The sequence below is a fragment of the Acyrthosiphon pisum genome, chromosome X (genome assembly GCF_005508785.2).
Source record: "Acyrthosiphon pisum isolate AL4f chromosome X, pea_aphid_22Mar2018_4r6ur, whole genome shotgun sequence".
Lineage (NCBI taxonomy): Eukaryota > Metazoa > Arthropoda > Insecta > Hemiptera > Aphididae > Acyrthosiphon > Acyrthosiphon pisum.
In genome coordinates this window covers 86,143,496-86,158,250 of record NC_042493.1, presented here as the reverse complement: position 1 = coordinate 86,158,250, position 14,755 = coordinate 86,143,496, and the positions used below count along the sequence as shown (strand labels likewise).

The following is a 14,755-nucleotide window of genomic DNA, read 5'->3' as shown; positions in this document are numbered from 1 at the left end:
ACCAACACCATTATAGGTACAGCAATATTAATTATTTGTACCTATAAATTACGTATTATTATTATATTCAATATTGTTTTAAAGTAACTAATTAATAGATAATAGAAAAGAGGTCGTTGGTCGAATTGATGTTGTTTTTCAGTTAAATAGTTGTCTAAAGCAGCGGTTTTTAAACTTTTGTAGATCACGGACCCCCTTAACATATTTTTTTTGAATACCTTTTTTTTTACAAAACATCTCTTGTTATCATAACCAAAATTATGATAATTATTTTATATAACAAATAAAATAAGCAAACTTCACAATACATACACATTTATAGTTATTTTATTACAATTAATTTTTTATAAAAATGTAATATAAAACCATAATTGAGTACGATCGATCAACTGCACTATTGGTGGCAGTAAATATAAGACTGCCAAGACTACAGTTCTGTACACACTTACATTTCGTATGAACAAGAAAACTGATTATACTTAGTAAATATTAATAATAGAATTATTTGGTGTAGAATCTACATATTATATATGAAAAAATATACATCAATTATTGACGTATGTTATGTGTTAAGGCTGCCGCGGACTCCCGACATGAGTATCGCGGACCCCCAGGGGGCCGAGGACCACAGGTTAAGAACCGTTGGTCTAAAGTGAACGGTTTGTGTTGCGCCTTGGTGTATATTCGGTCCGAATCTTAGGAAAGTTGGAAAGTATAGATGAACGAATATACGAGGAATTTAATTTATGTAATACTTAAATTCTATTTGACTTTATGTCATACGACTCATACAAATATTGAGCTCCACGTGTTCGGGATTCCATATGATGACTTTCAAATTTAAAAAACTTTCTAGAATCGGCCTCGGCTACACTCGACCCCGAGTACCGTCCAGTCGTATTTTCAACCATATTTTCGGTATACCACATAAAACCCTGTCACGACGACATACCACGGTTGTTCGCTGCGACGGTTTTCCCGAATGTTTTTACTTATATGTTCCGCACGCCGACGCTATTTTCTAGGGACATCCAGCAGTGGCGACCGCGGGTAACGACGATGAAGACGAGAACGTGGACGTGGAAGGTGACGCCGAGACGACGATGTACGACATCGTATACGGCGGCGGAAGTAGCGGATGGCACGGCCAACAGCCACACAACAGGATGAGACAGCAGCAGATGCTCATGCACGGAGGAGGATATAACAGAGGTGAGACCCGATCAGTGTTTGTAGACTCACACTATAAGTTTTTCTATAATTTTAATTCTTCTCTCTCTTTCTCTCTCTTTCTCTCTCTGTTACGACTTACGAATCGTAAATAATATTATACTGTTCCGTATTTAGCTCCTAGGACGGTCCTATATGGTATTTATAAATAGTCAGTACATAATTATACAACTATGAGTATATAAAATAGTATACATCTACTGCAAGCATGCCTATATTATATTTTACCCCGTGAGTATACCATTTGAGGAAGAATTAATATTTTATAATTGATCGGCAATTCTTCCTTGAAACATGTTTACATTCCATAGGCTGGCCAATGGCCATCACATTTTTAAAATTATTTTTTTTACTTTTAAAAACTCTGCTTTATAGCTATGTCGTTGGATTTAAAATTGGTCGTTACAATCGTATAGTTGTTTTGGTTTTAACAACACTTTTAATGAAATATTACAATTAATTAATTTTAAATACGTATGTACTTTATCACTATACAAACCAAATTTTAATTTACCCGTATTATTACCCATTCATACTGCACTGAAGACAATTTTAATTCAAAGTTTTGTATTTAATTGCAATAGAAATACATTTAAATGTACAATGCTTCATAACTTTTAACATTCAATTTTAAGATAACAATATTTATTATTTTGATACGACTATAATATTTTTTTTATTTAGAGATTGTAAAATTTTATTTTATCTACCTTTTTTTCTAATATTACATTAACATTTGCTCGAACATTTTTTTTTTACTGTTTCATATATAATATTATATATGAATGCAATCAGTTAAATACTTAAATCAATTGAATAATTTATTAATCTTTTATAGGTAGATACCTATACTTACAATTGATTTTATTCTTAATTTATATTGTTTATGTATACTAATTATAAGTTATATTAACCAAACCTAGTACATTTATGAAAATGAGCTTTAAATGCTCAATTAGGTACATAAAGTCTATTGATCGTAATCTATTTACTTCTATAGTTCAATTCTAATTGTAAATTGCCTGAAAAATATAACTTACAAAATAAGTCCAGAAAAATATTCTATGTAATATTTTGTTTATTATTTTCGTTAAAAATGTGTAAAATAAATTCAATGAATATTTTTAATCAAATAATCCACAAGAGTAATCAAATACCAACTTTTTACTTTACTTCCAATACTTTTAGTTATAATAACTATAGTCTATAAGTATAATATTTACGTAACATGAACAATTATTCATGAATGACATTAAATTTTAAACCGAAGTATAAATCATACGTTTTTGTAGAACGCGTATTTTTTGCAGATCCCGCAGAATTACCCCGGTTTATAAACGTATTAAATTCCAAATCCTAGATCATATCGTAGGCTAACTTAAAATATTTCCACAACTATAGATATAAATCGGTTGGCGACGGTGACGATATCGCTTTTAGAAACCACTTACTGCCACAACACAAACCTTAGCTAGCAACTACAACCGGCGAGCCACCCGCCACAGTTTTACGCGAAATCCTCTGGATAATTTATTCATAGAAAATAAAGCAACGGAAAGACGACAAGAGTATAAATAAGGGGCGGCCCTCGGAGCGAAACATAAAATAAATATCGTATAGATCGTGCGATTATATATACACTATTATACACATTATGTTATACGAGTTAATACTATTTATTTTTTTTAGTAGCCACGTGAATTTTCCTATCAAATATAATAATGTGAATTATTCACAAAAACATAATCAGCTAACTCAAAAAATGCACTATAAAAAAATTTAAAATGATACTACAGTAATTTGTTTTTAATAGTATTGTACGTTGTTACTTGTTTAGTTTTGTTGTGGTTCTGTTTTCTTAATCATTCATTCTAAAATAACAGTTTGAGATAATTTGAGCGGAAAGCCTTAGCTAAAATTGTTATTGACGATAACTTGTCGTGCTATATAATTTATTATTTGTACCGTCGGCAGTTTGCCGAAAGTCTCTTTTTAATCGCAACAATTTTCGTCCATTTTATAAACAAATAGTGAAAAATGGAAAAAAAAAATAAAAAAATGCAAATCACTGATAAGTATATATGATTGTTTATGTGACGCGGCGGTTAATTTTTATTTAAGAAACGAGAATTTGAACATGAGGGAATTCATCGGACCGATGAGCATATTTTTTTTCTTCAAATACAAACCATTTCACACGGACGAGTGCTCAACTCGACTACCCGAGGTTAAAAAATCGGCGCAACGATGGACTTCTGTTTTTATTTACATTTTTTTTTTACTCTGTTTTCATCGACATTTTTCATCGGTAATTTCAACAACATATTTTCACAGTAAAAATACCTACTGCCACACAACAAGAATATTAATTTATATGTACCTATGATCAGGGCTTGCAAACGTTGTAATATCGTTATGATTATAACGTTATATTTGACAAAAAACGATTGAAATTTGTAAACGTAACTGTAACGGAAAGCGATGATAAAAAATAATTAGATATCACAAATCAAAACATGACGGTTAACAAAATAAATTATACATCATTAAACAAAACATAACGCAAGACGTAATTTATAGAATACCATTAAACGAAAAATATCGCAAAACGTAATTAATTGAATTTCATTGAATAAAAAATAATGCAAAACGAAATAATTTAATATCCGTTTATTTAAAAGTTATATTGGTTTCGTAGAAATATTTATTTCATACAACGTTAGAATTGATTATATTATATTTTATATCCGGTCCATCACCTGCCCGCATTAAATTGTTGTTAATACATTTAATAGGTAGGTATTAAAATTATTCTAAATAACGATAAACGCAAAATGTGTACAACGTTTTAATTCTAAATAACGATAAACGCAAAACTTGTACAACGTTTTAACTGTAAATAACGATAAACTCGAAAATTGTGTAACGTTGTAATTGTTAAAATATAAAACGAATATATGTATTATATTTCATCAACTCAGTGCACGAAAACAGTGAAATCAGAATAACCAACTATATAATATAGTGTTACGAAATATAGGTTAGGTTAGGTTCCTCCTACCGATTTTATTAATAAAATAACATTTAAAACTGAAGTACCTATATACATAATGCATCGTAACTACAGAATGTAAAATAAGGTAGTGAAGTATTTTTCCTCATAAATATGCAAGTTAAAGTATAATTAACATATCATACTGCCATTTAGTGAATATCATTTCGTATTCCGTACTGAGTAATTTAAATTTGATTCACTACCATTTATCAGTGTTAAACGAGAAAATAACTATAATATTTATAATTATCAATCATTTTTAGAGTATAAGTATTATTATTTTTTTTTTTTGGAAAGTGTAGCAAATGTATTACTATCAAGTCTTAACTCTCGTGATACGTCCTCAAAATGACGTCTGTATAATAAAACGTATAATACATAAATGTAATATATTATTATACCGATTTTCTAACCATTCGCTAGCCCCCAATTTTGTCCTTTCTCAAAATTTTAGAATTTTTAATTATTTATATACATAATACCTACTTAGAAATAATATAAAACTTAGATTTATCATACCATTATTAATTATTATATATAATAATGGTATAATTGTATACAATTTTTAAATAACTATACCTTAATATTCTAAAAGTCATAGTATGAATATTATTTGCGTATTATTATTTATTATTAAGATGTTAAGATTATTTTTATGTGGATGATCCATCACCACCTTAAAACCGTTATTAGGGCTGATGTTTTTATTAGATCTTTTTTTTTCACAACCTTAACTATATTTTAATTTTATTATAATCAGGTGATACGCTCCATAAAAAAATTAATTTTCTAAAAATACGTCCGTTTCCTTTATTTGCGTATATTTAGGTGCCGGAGCCGTGGCGATGAACTGTACCGGCCCCGGGAATGCGGCCCAGCAACCGCCGCCCAGACAGTCGGCGAACGGTGGTGAAGACTCGGCCGGTGGTGCCGAAGACGCCGTGTTGGTGGTCGACGACAACGACAACGAAAACGGCGGCAGCAGCGGCAGCTTATACAACAAGTACGGCCCTAACCAGTACGCCGAACGGGACGTAATCGTCCCGTCACGTCCTCCTACCGCTTCTTCGGAGAGCCGCCGACTTACACCCGCCGAGTAAGCGTCGTCGCTCGAAATTTCCCGAAATCTCCAACGAGTACTATAGTACTATAGGTGTATACATCCCGTTTAGGTTTTCGTTTTTATAATTTTTTTTTCTATTTTTGTTTTCCATTCTCGACACCCCCTCCCCCCTCACCCAGACCGCCAACTAATGACTGGCCATCCTCTGACACGGCCACCGTACCGACACCCGCCGACTTGTAATATATGTTTAGCCCGGCGAGGCGTCATCACTGCACCGATTTGATGTTCTTATTTCCGATTTTTTTTTATTATTTTAATTTTAACTTATACTTTTCTATTAGGCACTACCCTTTGAGCACACCCTCACAAAAAACTCCCTCAACCATCCGTACATAACGCGCTACGTCAGATCGTCCAGCACAATAACATAATATTATATATTGTCCGCAGAGGCGTATTATGAGTGGTACCTATATACATATATATAGAGGTACCTCTACTTAATATAATAATTATTGTGTAATGCAATGAGAAATTCATAAAAATAATTGTATATAAGATACAATACATTTATAGTACTAACACATTTGTGACGACGCGTCTCGACAATATTATAATGTACCCATTAATTATAATCATAAAAATAATAATTAATAATATCGCGATCGTTGTTTGGTGTTCAGGCTGAATGATCCGAGTGCGATGGAGGCGATGGATTCGTGCGAAAACGTCGGGCCGCTGGACGTGTCGATCAAAAAGGAAAACACACAAGACGAAGGGACAGTGAAACCCAAAATGGACGTCGACAAGTATTGCGCACAGTTCAACAACAACGGTCAGGTCGTCGAAGCGCTAAAAGCTCGGATCCGGGAACTTGAGTCGGTGTCCAAGACCGGTAGCGAAAAATTTACTTGTCTATTGTGCAAAGTAAGTACCGCCGCTGTGCTGATGAAATCATTCTTTTCGTGACACTACTTAGATAGTATAATAATATCCGATATCCGTATCAAAAATATTAGAAGACGTTTTTCAAAGTGATACGGCGGACGACCGTCGTAATATTATGTTTTTATGTACAATAAATTCGTGTCCAATTAGGGAAATAATTACCGATGCCTATATCAAAATGCAAAGCCGCTGCCTCCCACGCCCCGCAAAACTGTACCATATGACACCAATGTGGTAAAGGCATCGGTTAACACGCGTTTCTTGACCCTTCGGTGCAGTACATTCCAAAATTAATCTTACATAACCTAATGTGTAATATGCATACTCTGTATGCAGGTCACTGAATCGATATAGGGTTAGTCAAGTGTTCAAATGTTAGATATTATTTTCATTGTTATATTATGTTTCTACATAACTATTGTAATTGGGCTCGCCCGTTTAATCAAAATTAAATAAATATGAAATTTAGACATCATATTATAAAATATTTATAATGACGTATACCTACTATAGTAAGTTAAATATATATTAATAATAGTAGTATTATAACTAATAATATTAGTAATATATATATAATAATATTTCCGGCCAATAATTTGTAATGATAGGTAATATTATAACATAATTATTAAAAAATAACACAAATATATTATAGTGTAAAATATTATTATATTTTTATACTACATTACTACAAATTACGGTCTAGATTATTATGTATTATTTATCAACTTAAATAATATGTTTTACTATTTAATTAATAATTTCATTAAAATATACCTACATATTATAATATATACATACAGTATTATAGTAAGAAATCTATTTGTACTTAATGAATATTCAATATGATAAACAGTAATAAATATAATAATTCTACCTATGTCATGTGTACACGGACAGACATTTTTATTCTTCAAATAAATATATAAGAGGTGCCTACATGATTTCTACTTATATATTTGAATATTTAGTAATACAAGTAGTCTTGATATGATAATAATATAGTCTCTTATTTAAAAACAAATAATAGTTTTATATACACTGTCCTAAATGATTAAAACAATAAATTACATTTCGTTTTAAATAAATAATTGTTTGCTTGATTAATAGGGCTCGGATTTTGTTACAAAATAAATCCTTAAAAAAGCATTTTAAGTAGCCAAAAAAAGCCAAAAAAAAAGCATTTATTAATTTAATTCTAAAAACGCAAATTTCAATTACACATAAAATTAAATATTAAAAAAGGAATTTACAACCATATATTTAGTCAAGTTACTTTCATTAAAACTCATATTAAACATATAAAACGTTATATTTTTTATCCGAATTTATTTTGACTTCACACAATTTACAAAATATAATATTTCCGTCAGTCATAAACACATTTTCACCGAATTCTCTTACGATTTTTTTTAATTTTAAATTTAAATTTTTAACTTTTGGCATTTTGACGATGAGATAAATTATTTAAAACACTATACGTAACCTCACTGATTATCGATTGATATTTACCGGCTAACTAAAGTATTAGAAAGTGCTATAAAAATACGTAGGTATAATTCAGATAATTTTCCCTTTCCTTGAGTCGTAAATACAACTATAGATAATTATTGTAAATAAAACTATTTCGGCATAATAACGACAGTTATTTTATCAGTCATATATTTATTACTAGTTTTTTCACTGGTTTTATAATTTCTGGTAATAATAATATGGTCCAAGACGTATAATATACATAGAGATAAGCTAAGTTTTCAAGAAAAATATGAAAAAATCAAGAAAAAATAACCAAATAGGGGGAAAAGCAATAAAAAGCAGATTTTGTCGAAAAAAGCAAAAAAAAGTTTACTTCATTCAAATCAGAACGATTCAAAACGTATTTATATATAAGAATTATCTTTCTATCACAATTCCCTCAAAAGAAGCATTTGCTACAAAATGCGAGCCCTATTGAGCCTATTGATTATGTTAACACATAATAAATTAAGTATTATATTCTTAATATGATTCGTTGGACCATAATATTATTTTTAAATGTACCCAAATATCTTAGATTATACCTAGACAATTTGACATAATTGAGTAGGTATACGTAAATAATATTAGGCATTACAATATACTTAAGTATAATATAAGACTCTATGAGTTATAGGTACTAAAACCCGCTTGTAATAATAATATCTAAAATCTCAACACATAACTATCCGCACTGATCATCCAAATTCCGTTCACTGCAGCTGCACTTAATCATGCAGGGATGGAAAATACGCCTTCGGTAAACCCTCATCATCGTCCTCCCGACGTAACGCCACGATTGGCCAAACTGTCCACGTGTCTTCGTGTTCCGCGTCCGTATAATAATATATGGCCATTCTCTTAAAAGAAAATTTTCATTTTTCCAGGGAAATTTCAAAGATCCCGTCGTGTCAACGTCGTGCTGGCACGTGTACTGCGAAGTGTGCTGGCTACAGATACTGGTGAGTGTTACTGATTATTATTATAACAATACCTACAGATCTGACTATAGGCGCTGACTTTTAGATTTTAACACTTGGGAAAATAAAAAACTACCTACTGCTCGTGGATATTATTTCAATTCTCTTTATTGGCTTCAGTTAAAATTAAAAAAACATTTTTATACGAACATAATATAATTCATCTGAGTGTAAAAGTATGTTTTCTTGTCGAGCCCTAGACCCTAGTTGATAAACATATTTCCTATCTGGCACAAGTCCAAATGTTCTACAGTCGTTTCGTGACAATTTAGAACTGCCAAACCATTCAACCGGTTTTGTTTCATCTTCAAGTACTTCTCGTATATTCAACCTTCTTTCTACTTTCATTTAATCTTCTTAACGCGGAAAAATATCTTTCAGTAGTGCAGGTACTATATCCTGTTAATGAGGATCCCTGAAATCGGCGCCTGTGCGGGTCAACCGACTGCTGCACGTCTTGCCCAGCAGAATACGCAGTTTTATCCCGACATTAATGTCTCCTCTCCGTTTCAGGGTGCTAAAAAGCTGTGTCCGCAGTGTTACGTGATAACGCTTCCGTCCAACTTGCGTCGCGTTTACCTGTAAAGCGGCCAAGGAGCAGCCGCAGGACTCGCCGCCGACGGAGAACGTGGCCGAAAATATTATGTCTCCGGCTCGTCTCGGCCACCACCGCGTCGCCGCATAATATAATATTATAATATTTATTTGTAAATTATTTCATTGTAATTTTAATTTTTCCCGGTTTGTCGCGTGTTCGCTTTCCGATTTCATATCCAAATTATTATAAACATTATCGCAACGATGTGTGTACCTACCCTACGCATCGCCATATATATATTTTAGTGTACCTATATAATATATAGATAATACACTCACATCATATCCTATGTATTATGTACGTTCGACCTTAGGTCGTACGTCGTCATCGTCGACCCCGCACATCGTAGATACGAGGTGCCTTTGAATAATACGTATATAATAATATAATATGTGTTGGTGACATTTACGCGTTTTCCGTTTACCGCAAGTCGGTCGTGCCCTCCAAGCCCACCGCTCTCCCCCCCCCTCCCCGGCCCACCGACGACACTGATGTCCCATGCACCCTCTCCCGGGCCGTCAAATCCATATACGCCACGCAATAATATCGACATATCAATATATGCTATATATATATATATCGTACAAGACAAGTCGGTCTGCCAAAACCAAATGTATGCATAAATATATATTATTTGTATTTGTACATAGGTAACCAACCTTTATATGACCTATATAACATATTATACTCACGCACAACCATTATTGACGTGTAGGTACACACCACGCACGCAATAGATGTACCACACCACGATCGCGACTAACGGCTTACATAGATAGGTTTTCCGACTATAATGCCATGTACTTTGGCTGGTATAGTCCGATGTCGGTGTGGTTTGAGACCGTAACAAAGATATTATTTTTAATCCACCTGCTGCGTGCAGAGTTCGGAGCTGGAGATCGTAGGGCACACCCCTTCCCCTGATCAGGGGGGGCCGCCGCACTGGACTTAGACCCACCTCGACATACGTAAGACATCATATCAAAAAGTCTCAGACGCCTCTCGCCACATCTTTTGACCCCAATTATCAGTTTTATCGCCGAGTGGCCGTTTGTACCCCGAAATATATAAATATATGCGGACGCGCGCGCGCGCGCCCGTGTGTGTGTGTGCGTGAGTGCTTGGTTATTATTCACTGACTCGAGTGTTAAAGATTATGTACATTAATTATATAATATTATAACAATGATATACTTACGTTATGTTTTTTTCTTCTTAGTGAAAGTAGATGTTTAATATTATTATATACTATAATATAGGGATGATCGCTTTGTCGTTTGACGTTAGCAAAAAAAAAAAAATAATAAGTAAAGAAAAAAACGTCATCATATGTGCTATGACTGCGAATCTTCATTAGTCTTATTAGAAATAATAAGTATATATATATATATATAAAATACAATATTACATTATAGTTTAAATTTAAAAATAATATTAATATTATATAGGTACTGTTAATCTAACGATAATGTTAAATATTATACCTAAGCCTAATATGATATTACTAAAAATCATACCGGTGCATTTTGTGAAAATTTCCGAAACGTTGGCGTGCCGCGTAAAGGATTGCAAAATTAAAAAATTAAAATTTTTAAAATACCGAAATTATTAGGTAGTTCCCCGAGTATAGAGAAGTATGTAGAAGTACGCGCGAGTTAAAGTCAAAACCGGAAAGTTTTTCTATGACTTTCGTCTGAAACGTTACTGTAACGGTTTTAAAGCACGATAAATAATGATAAAAAAAAAACTGGCAAAAATACACGGAAATAAACTGTCCAAAACGCGAGTGCGGACGCGTCGAACATAGCTGGCGCGTAAAAAACACTAAGATCTGACAAAATTTATAAAAAATAAAACTGTGATGCTCCAAGAACAACAAAATAATCATAGAGTTTAATATAATATGCGGACTTTACGGCAAATCATATTATATTATGACGCGAATTATTTCGGATTTTTTTTCCTTTAATTTTTTTGACGACCAAGTTTTTCCGAAATTTGATACCCCGTTGCCGGCCGTAACAGTACGTTTTGCCAATTCAATGCGATGGGCAAAAGTTATTAGTTATTACTTATTAGTTATTACTACTGAAATTCCAGCTGTAGAGGAGTCTATACGGTGTAGACGACTTAATCTTCGTCACGCCACGTTGTGATGCCAAAACAAATTTTTATCAAAAAACTATCTATAACTATACCACAAGCTACCTACATATTATTATAACCGATATACAATTATAAATCTTTTATTATATTTCATTATTATATTCATTATTATTCAACTGTATATTGTGTTTCGTCTCCTACATAATATATCTGGCGTTTATCATAATGGGAAAAACGTGTTATTATACTAATATTAATTATTATTATTATTATTATTATTATTATTATTATATTATTGTAATTATTATTATTACTATTATGATTATGATTATAATTATTATTATTATTATTATTATTATTATTATTATTATTATTATTATTATTATTATTATTATTATTATTATTATTATTAATTATTATACTTGATGTTTCTTCACAAATATTATGAACTGTTGTTTGTTTAACTTTATTCATTAATCAATATTGCCAACGGCAATATCTGGAATTTAAATAAACATTATATAGGCACTTGAATTTCTATTTTCTGCCGATATTTACAGCGAACACCGAACCTCAAGGCATTTCGGATATTATTGACGTAACTTGAGCAATTTAAATGGTGGGGGGGGGGTCTTTACTGACTTGTATAGTACAACCGTCAACCAAAGATTAGATATTTTACTAAATATGTAGTATAACATAATATCTGAGCTTAATGTTATATTATAACTTATAAAAGTATATAGTAGGTAGAAATAGGTGCCTTTACGGAGTACCTATTCCTATCTCATATGAATACATTCCTACTACTACCTATATTATGTTTGTGTATAATATATGATGATTCACCAAACGTGCTCACCCACTTCGTCTAATAATGAATTAATTTGAATTCTAATTTTTGATATTTTCAAGTAAGTATACATTTTACGGGTCATATAATATGTTCAAATCCCTTCGATTTTTTTTTATACCATTGAAAGAGTAACTTATAGCTATAAAAACTCCTTTTTCTAAATTAAAATGGAACCTATTTAACTTATTTTACTGTAAATGTAAGCAGAATTAATTAATTTTAAATTAATTAGTTGGTCATATTATATCTAATATTTTTTTGTTGAGCTATATATTTCTAAAAAAAAATTATTTTTTTTAAATCCATGAAATATGCATATAAATGTTCTTAAACCTAAAATATGCGAATTTATACAACAAATAACAAAATATGCAAAATTATGCAACAAACATTTTTGTATTTAAAATATACATAGGTAATAGGATGGATAGAATTTATATCGAATCAGTATTCAATATGCACTTTTTAAACAAATATGCAAATGCCTAAAGTTCCGAGGCTTGGTGATAATCAAAGTTGGTCATGGTCTTGCGGTCTTGCTAGACTCCAAGACCAAGACCTGCAAGATGTTACTGGTACTAACAAGACCAAGATCATAAAATACTGACCTCCAAGACCAAGACCAAAACAAGATCAACACTGCAACACTCTTGCTAATTCCCCCCCCCTGCAAACACATTAGTGTATCTAGATTTAATTAAATAACTTATAAAGAAAATAATAAAAAATTATCTTTAAAGTTAGGTATTAAATTTGATCGGTATTCGAGGAGATCGCGAATTATTGAAAAAAAATTTTAAATAATTGGAAATACATAATATTAAAAATAATATAGTTGTTTCACACTAATTAACAATTACTGAAAAATTATTTTACTTTTCCAAAATTGATATAGACATCGAAAGTTTTTGTTGGTGTCAAAAAAACCTTGATGATTAGGATAATAAAATGTATTTTCACCAATTATTGTTTAATAATACATTTAAAAAAACATATAATTAATATTTCATATTTGAAACAAACAATACTATTTCATAGTTCATACATTATTTGTTTTAGTGAACATTAGAAAAACATAATAATTTATTTTTTAAAATAATAAATAATAAACCGGTGGTGGTCAACGTGTTAAGAAGATGTCAGCGTAGTATTTGTTATCTCTGGTCAATAATTAGTCATTACTGACTGATATTTATTATAAACATAATAGGAACTTACAAACTTAATTATGCTGGTAATTTTTTTTTGATTAATAAAATATGAATACAAGTAAAATTATATTAATATAATTTTAAAAAGTGCAGTTTTAATATGAGTAAAATTAAAATTAAATTGTTTGACCATTGTTTTATGTTTATGTTTGAATTATGATTGTTCCTTTTGGGTGTTGGAAACTCTTCACTCCGGTCGTAACTTAAGCGTAACTTAACCCCCCCCCCCCCCTTTGCATTATATAATTTAAAATATTTAAAGAAATGTGAATGATAAAATAAATTTAACTATGTATCTCATTTAAGGCTTTGTCAAACAGAAAGCGTTTTTGTAACGTCGCGTGATTTTGTAATTTGTTACAAAGTCACGTTATTCACGCGCGTGAAAACACCACGCCGACGAGCTATTTACCGCTTTAACGCACGTTATAACGCGTTCAGTTTGACAGAGCCTTTATGTCTTAAGTATCTTATTTAATATGTATCTTAAAAATAAATTACAAATTACAAATATTACTTTAAACATAATAAGTATATGACTTATGTTATAAAAATGGTAATTATTTTAAGAAAAAAAATTATACTTTGGAAAACACATTATTTAATATGAAAATAAAAATTAATCCTTCAAACCAGGGACTGGAACCGTACCAAAAAGAACCGGTTTTGGAACCGGAACCCTTTGAATATTGGGAACTGGAACCGGACCGGAACCCTTAAATACATTTTTTAGGAACCGAAACCGAATCCTATATTTTGATGTAGAGGTTTTTACGGTTTTTTCTAGGTTTTTTCGGTTCCAAAATCTAATAGATATTTTATCTATGGTGTAAGTTGGTAATAACTAATTATTATAGTAATAATAAATAATTATAGAATTGTAGACCTATAAAAGTTTATCAATGCTAAGAAGTAAGAATATTATTATGTGTACAAGTACAATAGAATTGTCATAAAAGAAATACCAAATATCCAAATTCTAATTTCCGTGTAATCGATATCAATATTATTATTGAATTGCAATTGCAAATTGGACGTTTATAAGCAGGGCTCGTAAGTTCATGCATCTGCATGTTTTTTTTGCTACACAGGAAAACATGCTAGCTGAGATACAAATCCGTTTCATACAATAGTAATAATAATATGAAGTTTGAAAGTGCATGTTTTACATGTTTTGGGTGTAAGGCATA

General features: G+C 31.2%; 1 protein-coding gene across 2 annotated transcripts in view; it reads left to right on the top strand.

Moving 5' to 3' along the window:
* LOC100569056 (protein Teyrha-meyrha) overlaps positions 1-11,139 on the top strand; it is a 154,527-nt gene extending 143,388 nt beyond the window's left edge. Inside the window, exons 6-10 of one of the 2 annotated variants that reach the window (XM_016806919.2) lie at positions 1,026-1,212; positions 5,114-5,381; positions 6,035-6,278; positions 8,702-8,776; positions 9,308-11,139. In XM_016806919.2, the coding sequence (XP_016662408.1) occupies positions 1,026-1,212; positions 5,114-5,381; positions 6,035-6,278; positions 8,702-8,776; positions 9,308-9,379 (846 nt within the window). In that variant the 3' untranslated portion in view covers positions 9,380-11,139. The remainder of the gene's footprint in view (positions 1-1,025; positions 1,213-5,113; positions 5,382-6,034; positions 6,279-8,701; positions 8,777-9,307) is intronic. The other variant, XM_008187849.3, reaches the window with a different exon arrangement.
* The last annotated feature ends 3,616 nt before the right edge of the window (positions 11,140-14,755 follow it).